This window comes from Amphiura filiformis, chromosome 5 (assembly GCF_039555335.1).
Source record: "Amphiura filiformis chromosome 5, Afil_fr2py, whole genome shotgun sequence".
NCBI lineage: Eukaryota > Metazoa > Echinodermata > Ophiuroidea > Amphilepidida > Amphiuridae > Amphiura > Amphiura filiformis.
Genome location: NC_092632.1, coordinates 541,419 through 554,414, shown reverse-complemented (window position 1 = coordinate 554,414; position 12,996 = coordinate 541,419). Strand labels below are relative to the sequence as shown.

General features: G+C 36.9%; 1 protein-coding gene across 1 annotated transcript in view; it reads left to right on the top strand.

Moving 5' to 3' along the window:
• LOC140151720 (uncharacterized) overlaps positions 1 to 12,996 on the top strand; it is a 50,041-nt gene that overhangs the window by 35,146 nt on the left and 1,899 nt on the right. Inside the window, exons 39-46 of the mRNA XM_072174058.1 lie at positions 510 to 782; positions 1,453 to 1,644; positions 3,820 to 3,921; positions 4,847 to 5,074; positions 5,933 to 6,033; positions 7,156 to 7,290; positions 7,889 to 8,042; positions 12,048 to 12,206. Of these exons, the coding sequence (XP_072030159.1) occupies positions 510 to 782; positions 1,453 to 1,644; positions 3,820 to 3,921; positions 4,847 to 5,074; positions 5,933 to 6,033; positions 7,156 to 7,290; positions 7,889 to 8,042; positions 12,048 to 12,206 (1,344 nt within the window). The remainder of the gene's footprint in view (positions 1 to 509; positions 783 to 1,452; positions 1,645 to 3,819; positions 3,922 to 4,846; positions 5,075 to 5,932; positions 6,034 to 7,155; positions 7,291 to 7,888; positions 8,043 to 12,047; positions 12,207 to 12,996) is intronic.

Genomic DNA, 12,996 nt, shown 5'->3' with positions numbered 1-12,996 from the left:
ACACCTGTATACTGCCAACCATCTCAAGTGGTATGAGTGCAACTTTCATTCCAGTGGATAGGTTCGGTTAAATAAGCATAACTTCAAAAATACTCATCCGTTTGCAACAAATGAGGTGTAAAAATTCGCGTCAATTAACACTGCTTCCACTCATATCCCATTTAGTGTAACACAATTTGTCGTTTGAATTTGACAGACAAATTTCTTACCTGGTAAGTTTCTTTTTTGGAGCAGTTTATATACTTACTTGGGAAACTGTAGTCTAAAAAGTGGGTCATATAAGTAATTTGGGTAACAAGTGTCTTTTAAATCTTTGTCCCCCTCTTTCTCATCATTTCATGTGTTTGTGACATACTGCTCATTGCTAATGATTGAATCATGAATTTAATTTACATATATATATATTTTGAAGAGGCATGAAAGAAGTTAAATGTTGCAAAAATACAAAGATTTGTTATCAACATTATTTTGTGTAATATCACTTTATCACTAACATTTTATGTCATCAGGAACCACTTGTGATGTCAACTTTGATGAAGTTTCCAACACACGCATCTCACTTACTGCCAATGAAATCGTCAATAGCACATTGACCTTTACTGCTGATGTAACGTTTCATGAGGATGTGACGATTACCGGCGTATTCAACAATTATAATCTGACGGCATTGAAGCAAACCCAGGATGACAATACAGCAGACACAGAAGCTAAAACTAGAGAATTAGACTGGATTGCTGATCACCAGTGTAACCAGCTTGATGAGCTGCAGAATATATACCATGGTAAGTTATCATGAAAATCTTGCCAATATCAATATATTGGTAACATTGTCTTAAGTAGGCCTTACGAACAAACATGCTTTTTGTGGACAACCATAGCTTGCAGACAACCCTATATAGTTTGTAGACAATTTGTGTATTCAATTTGACATATTATTCTTGTGCATGTTTGTTTTTAACATTAAATGTGGACGCAGTTTATTTTCTATTTATTTTCTATATATGAAGAGCTTATTTCCAAACCGTAAGTCCACAAACCCATGTTTCTGATTTACATGTGCAATATTGCAATATATATATATGTATTATAATTTCAGTTGGATGCACCATTACAAAGCAAACAGTGGATGGATGCACAGTAACAATACTGTGTGAGGCTTTGTTTCCCAAATGAGAACAATAGTCTGCATATTGTTATCCAGCATTGTTATGATAAATAATGACTTGTTGATGGTATAACTCATTGTTGCTAATTGTGATTGTATCACACAAGTAAATGAGACACATGGGGTTGTGGACTTTACATGGTTGGGAAATAAGCTCTTCATATATAATATATATTAAAACCATAGCTTGAAGTTGACCAATATTATTTTGCATCACTTACTAAAAATATAATCCTGGATTTGTTCCTTTTTTGTTGATTTAATTTAAGTTTGAATTTAATCCACAGATGCATTTGCTGACCTAAGTCACTTGTCTCAAGTACAATCATTCATGGTGCATGCAGAGAGCTTTGAGTCATTCACCATATCGGACATACGTTATTTAGCTATGGCAAGAACCTATGATGAAACTCAAGCAACCTGCATTGACAGCATTATTTACCAATGGGATTCAGTACAGGAACAGTATGTGGAGACAGGTCAGTCTTTTGTTCATGCTCTGCATGCTAGCCATGCGCTTCAACGGAAAAATATTTTCTCAAAATATCAAGAGCTATCTTAAGAACTACTGAACCAATACTAGGCTTGTTTGTACTCATTTTAATGCATTTTTCATGACGATTCCAAATATGGTAATGAAAATTTTCATTTCTGAAATTTTTAAAATTTTTTTGAAACATGTCGTCTGCAGTCGACACCCGCGTGAAGAGAGTTAAAATGTCGTCTGCTTCACATATTGTTGTATCTCAAAAGGCTGCCTTGTGTGATTTTTTTTTTGATTAGTGTCTAATTGTGATGAGATGAACTGTAAAATTACCTTTATATATTAATGTTGGTATTATTACAATTAATAAAAACGAAGCATGCTAAAATATAAAATATAAATGAAATATGTACAAACTACCACAGATGAATCGCAAACAGTCTCGGCATCACCCATAATGAGGGCAGATCATTCCATGAAAAGTGACAGGCAAACTGCTATACACATGCTTTTACTGTCTTTCGCGTAAACGCGGAGACACGCAACGCTGGCACAATCAATGGTCAGCCCTTATGAATATGCAAGAATTTTCAGCATACAAGCATGGGAACTTTCTTTAACTGTTGATAAATAGTCTGTAGTAGTCTGTGGAATAGTTTCATAGTTTCATAGTTTATTTCATCTCAAGCAAAAATGTACAATACAAAATATATAATAACAAAAATGATTAATATAATAATACAAATATAAAAATAATTAGGAAAAGCTATTCAAATAATATGCAAATGAGACGTAGACGTCACTAAACGCAGAGCGTGATGAGTGTGACGCCCAGTAGAAAAAAGTTGCAAAAAAACCCCAAAACATTAAACAATGAACATTAATGAACCTAACATTTGAAGAGTCAAGATGCAAACATTGCTAAGTCCACCACTGCATGTCGGCATCCAGGTCATCGATTCACTGACAATGATAATAAAAATCGCACAAGGCAGCCTTTTGAGATGAACAGTATGTGAAGCAGAAAATGAAGTGGCTTGATAGATTTAAATATAAAGTAATCTGAATGTGATTTGCTCTTCATTCTTTATAGCGTATTGTTTGTAATAAATGCCCCGGGGGCGTTCCATTTTTCCAAAAGGGGGCGTTTATTGAATGCTTATAAATTTCCCGATGGTGCTCCTGTAGAAAGGAGGGATTTACAGCTATACAAATACTAGTATTATGGCAATGCCCATGGAAAATATCATTTTCGTGGTAAATACATCAAAATTACACGCGTAAGTACATCAAGCAAGAATCTGGTGAAATTCTACAATAATTAGGCAATGGAATGGATGGAAGTGCAAGTCAATAGGTTTTGTCCATGCAATTAGAGATCGTCACTGTCAAGATTGACATGACCGATGCAAATTTTTAAGCTTATTCACACGATATAGCATGGAAATGTTTGTATTTTGTCAATTTTTCACAGAAAAATTGGAGGGGAGCGTTTATTACAAACAATACGGTATATAAGAGATGACAGGTTCTGCTATGCTTTCATTGAAAAGTAGAACACCAGATCATTTATCGTCTGCTGGTAATCTTGGTCATTAAATGTGGGAGGTATTTAGTTACAATATATTATTAGGTCATCCGAAGGAGAAACCTTACCTCGTGTATTAGTCTGTGTAGGGTGTGTATGTCAACATGAGGCCATAATACCTAAGGTATTATGGCCACGGATGTCAACCATTGGGCAAGACTTTTGGTAAAATTTTAGTCTCATATTTGAACAGTTCAAATCCTGTGACAACCAAACTGTGAGAACCTTCATATCTGATGTCACATGAGGTCAAAGGTCAGTTGTAAAATAGGGTAAAATGAAGAGTTCAAATCAACTAGGTCATACTTGCTTTGTGTAGGGTGTCAGTACTACCCAAATATTTTTGGACAACCAATTTGCTGACCAAATTTAATTTGTGCACTTTACTTCATCAGATAATTGAAAATATTTTCTAGTTTGATACCAAATTAATATAAAATAAAATGGCAAATCTTTTCAATGCCCAACAAAGTAACAGTTGGACTGATAACTGAGGTGATATATAATGATAATACCCGTGTGCTTGTTTACAATGGCTGTCATATATTTATTAAGTCTTTTATTTTTTATTTTGCGTTTCAGAACGTCTCCCCACAAGAGGTGGCAAGAAATGGCATTCATTCTGGATTGGTGATGCTCTCTATCTGGCAATAGCAAACTCTATGACTGTGCCATGTAGTGGAGGTAAGCTGTAAGCAGTATAATGTAGTATAAAACTATATCCTCCATCTTGGATAGTCACATGCAGGAATACAACAATTGGCTACTTTAACATTACAAAGGTTTAATTTGCAAATGTAATGATTTGCATTGCATTGCATGACTGGCATTTCACCTACTATCTTGGAAATAAGTCTGCGAACGCTTGCATGTAAATAACTGAAAACTGTCACCCCCTTTCCCCCATGCAATGTTGAGAAATACCAATGTCTTCAGCGGTCTCCCAATGTGTCCAACATTGATTGATGGGGAGGGGGAAGGTTAAATCTTTGTTGTAGATGTCCTGTTTGTTCCCCAGCACAATATACATCATTTCCACGATCGTAAGAAATTATGCACAGAATTTACGACCGAGTGTGCCAAGCGTTCCAAGTACTTTTTCCAAGATTGTAGAATACAAATTTGCCACAAGTTTTGACAAGGATTTCAGCTCAAAGAAAAAGAACAAGGTATGAATTGTTCAATCTGAAATATTTGATTTGATAGAAATAAATGAGCTATAAGGATTGGGACATACTCCTGCTTTATACTCCTGCTTTATGCAGTAGACTGCATCACGTTACTAATTGGGTGGTAGCAAGTAGACTTGGAGCTGGTCTGGTGGTTGCAGTAAAATGTTGTCCCATCTTGAAAGTGGAAGTATCCAAAATTTGATGGGGAGTTTGTTTTAGTGTGTTGTAGCTTGAAGTTAATGCGCATCATGTTTCGTGATTAGGTAGGTACCAACCATGAAAGACTATGCTCCAGGTTGGACCAACGAATCAACCCTTTTGCAGTTGTGATTCATCTTCATGTCATCACTGAATGTAATCCCAGAATGAAAGTAAAATGGGGATTGTGATAGGAAATATTAATAGCATTTTGCTTTAACATGTTGTTTTTTAAACAGATTCACTGGTGGCCAATACTATATACTTTTACAATGGTACTGCCTTTGAGTATTTCCAAGACATTGCTGGTGCAGGGACATACGATATAAAGACTGTTGCCATCGGTGATGATGTATTTCTTGCTGTTGCTAATGGTGATAATGATGTATCAGGTGGAAACTCAACAATCTTCAAGTATAACAATGTAACCGAGCAGTTTGATCTGGCCCAGACTATATCTATTGGAGGTAATGTAATCTCTTTCACAATTGTAGTTGTCATTACTTGATTATTTTGTCATTATTGTCATCATTTTTGTCCTGTGTCACTTTTTTTTAAATACCAGCATGGCAATCAGTGCTTACAAAACTTTTCAATACCAAGGCACTGTGAATTGGCTTGCCAAGCTATGGTAAATGACTCGCAAATTTGGGCACCCAATACTGGATATTTTGGGCGTTTTTACCTGAATAAATCACCCAATTGGGAGGAAGAGCACTTGAATGATGAAACTTACTGATCAATAAATGGTCACAAAAATGGACCCAATTCGATCCTAAGTTGTGGCATTGTCCTCATTGTAGACACAACTTGATTGATTACAAAGAAGTAGATCATATTGAGCCAAAAGAATGCCTGAAGGGATTAAGTATAAAATAAAATATTTCTGTAGCCTTGTCATATATTTGTTTTAAACTAGATTATTATTATTTATAGTGTCATTCTAGTGTATATTATGTCTTGTTTAGAATGAACATGACCATTTGCCATATCAAGTGCCCTTCCTGAGTTAACGATGAAAATTTGTTGCATAAAACTTAATAGAAAAAAAAATGTTTTGCATCCAAACCTTTGTTCAATACAATATGGATTGAGAAGCAATGAGCTATTCCAGTTAAAATCCATACACCCCCTATGGAAGACATGACCTTATGATCTTCCACACAGGGTGTAGATTTCGTATGGAATCGCTCATTCAGGTGACCCCATTTGAAATTTGCACTCCCTCTATAGGGGGTGTATAGATTTCAACTGGAATGGCCTATAATGTGCTTTGTGTGTGGATGTGATGTACTCAATACTGTCTGTATTTGATTACCTTTTAGATGCTACTGGAGTGGAGTTTGTTGAAGTTGGTGATGACGTTTTCATGGTATTTACAGCCACTGATGAAAGCTATGCTTCAGTATTCATTTATGAGCCACAGGTAATAATATTGTAGTGATCACTGCATATTGACTGCATTCGGTACTTCGCATGCAGGTTAATAACTGCATCGGTTATTTGGAGGGCATTGTGAAAAATCTAAACATTTTGCCGACATATTACCGATGCAAAGTTATTAACCTCATTCATAACCGTCACTTTAATCTCTTCACTTTACAAAATATCACACAATTTTTACGTTTTGCCTTTTCAAAAATCGATCAGGCTAAAACAGAAGTGCGTATCATAATCTGTGCAAATATGGTAACTCGCAATCCAAATACGGCGACCAGCGTGCGCGCAGTTTGTTTGACGCACAACAAGGCGCGCACGGAAGTTACGAATATTTACGCTGACGGCGCGGAGGTCCACTGTTTATTAGTGACCGCGTTCAGCGTTTGCGTTTTTCCAAATAAATATAAATGATTGTATTGCATATATTTATGAGGTTATGAATACATGATTATAAAGAGGTTCATCTGGTCTGTTGCCTGGTCTGTTGGCTTTATTGGTTATATCAAGGTCAAATCCAAAGCAAAAACTGTTTTTCTGCTGACAGTTTTACCAGAGGCATTGTGGCTTTCTCAAGGCTTTGCGATGTTATTGATCAATCTGCTTGGATCAAGAAATGTGACTAGATGTTTTGGTTTAGCTAAAAGTGGCACTCATGTCTCCAACATTGTTTTTAAGTAGATAATCAAAGAATGTCAACTCTTAATTTGATGTTACAAATTAATTTCTTGACCTTAAATAAGTATTGACCATTTGGTCTGTATATTTTTAGTGTAAGTAATAATAATAAAAATAGCAGGTTTCTATACTCTGATCAGTTCTTAATAGGCGGGACTCATAACATCATGGATTGATATAGAATGGTGTACACACAGCTGGGTGCAACACCTACGCGAACTGTGCTTTGCGTATTGCGCGACTAACACGCTTTGTGAATTTTGCGGGCGTAAGTGGAAATTTATTGACTCGTGCAGTAACAAAAACCAAATAATTCTCGGTTGTTTGAAGCTGATCATAGTATAGTTTTTGTGGGGGGATGCAGAACTTGTGGAAATAATTATTAAACTTCAAAACAAGAGTAACATTTTCTGCTGGCATTGAATGATTTCAGAACCAGACATTTGTGTTGAACCATACCTTGGCTTCTAGTATGGCATCTGCAGTGGAATCTTTTGGGTTCAACGGTCAAACTGGATTGATTATTGCTAATCATGGTCATGATTTGGCTGCTGATGCTGACCTGGTTGTAAGTATTACAGCATATGCATACATTTGCATAATTTGTTTGTGCAACATATTAAAATGGATTTTTTTGACTGAAATTTCTAGGTTTGAATGCCATATGGGCTATTCCATTTGAAATCCGCACTACCCATGTGGAAGATTTACGTAAACTGTATGCGTTTCAAATTGACAACTACCTTCCATTTGAAGCACTCACTGCTCCTGTTTAAGATAAAGGTAAATCCATATACAATAATACAAAAAAATAGCCATATTTAGGGTTTCATTATTGAAACAAAATTACCATCCGCTACAAAAAACACCTTGTTATACAGGCAGTCAGACTTAGCAGCTTAACTTTGGAGCTATATGGGGGAATTGGCAAATAAAACAGTATTTTAGTACACCATTGGACATTACAATCATTCAAATAGTAATTCAAGAAAAATTGAGGGCTTCAATGGAACAAATCACACTTGTTACCTTTATCAGTCTTATCACTTGCAGGGTATATTAGCACACATACACTCTTTACAAAAATACAAACTTTATTTTTCAAGTTTTTGTACATTTTATTGAGTGAGCGCCTTTAATACAAAGTTAAATGCTTTGTCTTCTAGGTTCATTATTGGTCAGAGGCTGATGGGGCGTTTGTGGAATCTACAAAGATACCAATTCTAAGTGCTGCAAGTGTCAAAGCATTCCATGTTGGTGGTTATCTATATGTGGCAGCTATTAGACAATATGCTAGTGTACAACTATTCCAGTATCTAGGTATGTTTGTATACACACCCCTATGCACACCATACACCCCATACACACACCCCACCCCAGTGGTCCCGACAATGAAGTGTCAAAGCATTCCATGTTGGTGGTTATCTATATGTGGCAGCTATTAGACAATATGCTAGTGTACAACTATTCCACTATCTAGGTATGTTTGTATACACACCTCTATGCACACCATACACCCCATACACACCCCAAGTGTCAAAGCATTCCATGTTGGTGGTTATCTATATGTGGCAGCTATTGGACAGTATGCTAGTGTACAACTATTCCAGTATCTAGGTATGTTTGTATACACACCTCTATGCACACCATACACCCCATACACACCCCAAGTGTCAAAGCATTCCATGTTGGTGGTTATCTATATGTGGCAGCTATTAGACAGTATGCTAGTGTACAACTATTCCAGTATCTAGGTATGTTTGTATATACACACCTCTATGCACACCACACACCGTCGACATCCCTATACCTTCGTGTTAAAAATTGCCGTGGTAGTACGATAAATCCTCACGTTTTTCAACAACTACGCATGGTGATTTTGAGCTATTTTGTTTGAGATAGGCCGTGCGACTCAGGCTATGCATACAATTTGAGATTTTGAGAGCCGGCCACACTGTTTCTATTCTATGTTTTACGATTTTCGCATGATCAGTATATGGCTGGCCGTAACCGCCATAACGTGGAGCTGCTACGCGTAGCTTACTTTTCGCTTCGCGGAGCTAAATTGACCAATCATGTTAGATCTTTTCATTACGCGGAGCCAGTTGATGCATCATCGCTCCAGAGAGAGAAAACTCTTGCCAAAATTAATGTTTACTATGTGGATTTTAAATGAATCGAATGTAAATAAACCACAAACAGTTGTACAGGATCAATACCATTGTTTGATTAGTGTATAGTCAATGTTACCTTGCATGCATGTGCCATGTGTGTGGCGTGTTTGTTTGTTTGTCTACTGTGTCAGGCCAGGATCACTGACACCCACGGTACTGATACTGTCATACTATCACGGTGATCATATTGTTGAATGTTGTTGACTTTAAAATAATCATGATGCAGTCATGTCTACAGTAGAATTCACCACGACCTTTGAAGGACTTAAACCCCATTAAAAGCTATTAAACCAAGATAACACTCAATGAAAACAGCTCAACTATGTTACATCAGATCTTCTCTTGTTAAATACACACTGCACTTGTGTCTGTTTTACCTGTGCAATGAACAATGAGCTGGTATTATAGTTTCAGTTGGGTGAATGATTATAAAGCGAACGCAAGGTAACAATACTGTCTGGGCTTTTGTTTACGAAATGAGACAATAGTCTGCTTATTGTTAACCAGCGTTCTTGAAAATGAGAAGCATAATGGTTTGCAGACTTAACACGGTTTAGAAATAATTTGTTCATATTTTTTGGTGTTATCTGTCGTTTACATATCCTTCCTAAAACACAAAAGTACCAATATTTCCAAACACCTAAATTAGCTAAAAATTTAGGAAATGTTACAAAACTATATTTTCTAGAATTTCAGAGAATACTTTAAATATTGACTGGTTATTTTTTACAGTGACGTCCATATAGGCAATGGCATAATACTTCTAACATACACTAGGTCACGCGTCAATGGTGAGCGCACTGAGTATTGTGTATAGGAAAACGGGCAGTACCGTAACTACAGTATGTATGGCCTACTACTAGTATATAAAGCCGCGCAAGATGTACAAATCAGCCTGAATTGTGTGCATGGTTTACCACCACTCTGCCTAGCTATATAGTTGTGTACAATACTGTATGAGTTTCTTGTGAGTGCATGTCCATCTTAATAATAAGTCGGTTCGTACTTTTCATAAATTACTTTTTGAATCATAACTATCGTGACCGAGGATATCTTGCAACTACGTGAAGCTCGCCTGGCAAATTCTTAATGACTAAATTCGCTTCACGTAATGAGTAAGTCGTACTTGATTGGTCAGTTTTACCTCCGAGTAATGAAAAACTCTAACATGATTGGTCAATTTGGCTCCACGGAACAAAAAGTCAGCTACGCGTAGCAGCTCCACGTTGTGGCGGTTGCGGCCTACCATATCAGTATCCCATATGATATTTCTATTGTAAGAAAATTTTATTTGTTGTCACGTAAATCACAGGTTTCGCTTTAAATGTACTAACTGGAAATTAAATGTACTAATTAGTGAGGACCGGTATTTTGCTGTGGATATGTTTAACTGCAACTTGCGGGTAACAAATTTGAAATCCTGGGTACAAATTTTGATAATATTCAACTCTTTGAGAAAATTATTTTATAAAGGAATGCTGGTAAAGCCAGGTGCAATACAATGTACATTATTGACACACTATCACGCTCTTTATATTCGTCAATAATAGAATAATCGATTTCAATCGAATTGAATGCATGAGTTTGTAGTTGACTACTGAGCGACCTAAGCGATCGATTGCTAGCCAATCAGATAGAACTCCTTTTCTTGCGTTCAGTGAAATACCACTCGCCTGTCGCTCACTACCACTCGCCCGTCGCTCACCAACGGAGTATTAAATTTATATTTATCGTATAGGACGTCGACGGTGTGCACCATACACCCCATACACACACCCCACCCCAGTGGTCCCAACAATCAAGTGTCAAAGCATTCCATGTTGGTGGTTATCTATATGTGGCAGCTATCAGACAGTATGCTAGTGTACAACTATTCCAGTATCTAGGTATGTTTGTATACACACCTCTATGCACACCATACACCCCATACACGCCCCCAAGTGTCAAAGCATTCCATACATGGTTATCTATATGTGGCAGCTATTAGACAGTATGCTAGTGTACAACTATTCCAGTATCTAGGTATGTTTGTATACACACCTCTATGCACACCATACACCCCATACACACCCTCAAGTGTCAAAGCATTCCATGTTGGTGGTTATCTATATGTGGCAGCTATTAGACAGTATGCTAGTGTACAACTATTCCAGTATCTAGGTATGTTTGTATACACACCTCTATGCACACCATACACCCCATACACACCCTCAAGTGTCAAAGCATTCCATGTTGGTGGTTATCTATATGTGGCAGCTATTAGACAGTATGCTAGTGTACAACTATTCCAGTATCTAGGTATGTTTGTATACACACCTCTATGCACACCATACACCCCTGTACACACCCCCACCCCATACACACACCCCCACCCCATACACACACCCCACCCCAGTGGCCCTGACAATCACAGATCTTGCTATCCAAACGAGGACATCTGAATCAACAAATTTTACGTGTATAATTATTGTGTATTTCTACCTAAAATAAACCCTGTCCACTTTTTATTGCTTGAACTAAAAATTATTTGTCCAAGACCCGACTGTATTTTAGCAAACATAAAAGGAATAAGAATTATTTGGAAGATCCAGTATTACGGATGTGTATGTCTTTGCATTTTTATATTGTGTAAACCTTGGTGTGGAGGGCAGTCCAAAGTGCGTGCTTTTTTTTTTGCATATCCGAAACATTGATTCCTTTAGAAATAAGACGGCATGTTACGCCAACAAATTTTTGTGTGTGCAAGACATAGCTAAGTAAGAAACTATCACACTGTCATCATTTCAAAAGGCCCCATCTGCAATCACATTTTTTTTTAAAATGTGCACGATATAGAATGTATAAATCTGCAATACTGGTGGAAATTCATTGCCACACCTGCATTGTTGTTAACAGCATGCACTTGTCAGAACTATATGTATCTCATACATCCGCATAATCTTACATTCTTCCCTTACCCATCTTTCAATGTTGGGAGACTATTATGTAGAAATGGTTATGTTGTCCAAATAAACATTGCAATAGGGGCGCATGGAAGGATGATGGGCAATTTATGCTTTGGTGTTTGGCAACATTTTTCATTGGGATTCCTTTTTGTTCAGAATATTCATATTGTAATTGAAAGTGTACACACTTTGTTATATCATTTCAGGTTCTTCCGGTTTTGTGAACAAACTAACGCATGAATTGTATGGTGTAACATCAGTTGAGGTGTACGACATGGAGACTGACTTCCACTTAGCAGTGGGAGTAGATCCACCAGATGGAAGCATGCCAGTATATCCGGTCATAATCAATGGAAATGTTATTAGTAAGTGTAGACAATATTATTTAACAGTGGGAGCAAACCCACCAGATGGAAGCATTAGTCTATCACCATTTTAGCGTTTCCTCTGTATATACAGGGCGTCCTAAAAGTCTCTACCTCATTTTGAACCATCCTATCTCTAACAAGTATTATTGTAAGGAAAATTCAAATACATATTTGCAAACAGCAAACTAGTAAAATTGTGCCAATACCAAACTTGACATAATTTTCTTTTTCTTGAAATTATTAACACCCATTTCAAACCACCCAGATATTTAGTATTTCATTGAGGTTGTTTGCAGCCCAAGTCGGGAATGTTTGTTGGTGATGTTTACCAACTTTAAATATTTGAATTTGGACTTCTGTTTAAACTCTGCCATTAAAGACCTCTCAAACAAGAAAAAATACCCAATAAAGTTTTGGGTAAATCAAAAATTACTTCAATGACAAAGCCTCTCTAGGCTTTCATATTGGACCTTCATCCTGTATACATATTAGTTACTGTAGTTTGGTTTATATAACACTGTGTATTGACATAGAATGGCATGCATGCATGCAGATGGGCTTAATGCTTACGCTAATTGTGCGTTATGTAATGCGTGAGTGGCGCACGCTATGTGGATTTATGCGGCGTGAGTTGGGAGTTATTGACTCGCGCAGTAACAAAAGCCGAATAATTTCTGCCTTATATAAGCCAAACAAACTTTAGCTAGTTGGCTAAAGTTGATCTCACTACACCTGGAACATTTTTGCTAGCTCGACTAGCGCCACCATCTAAATATTTTGGTTAGGT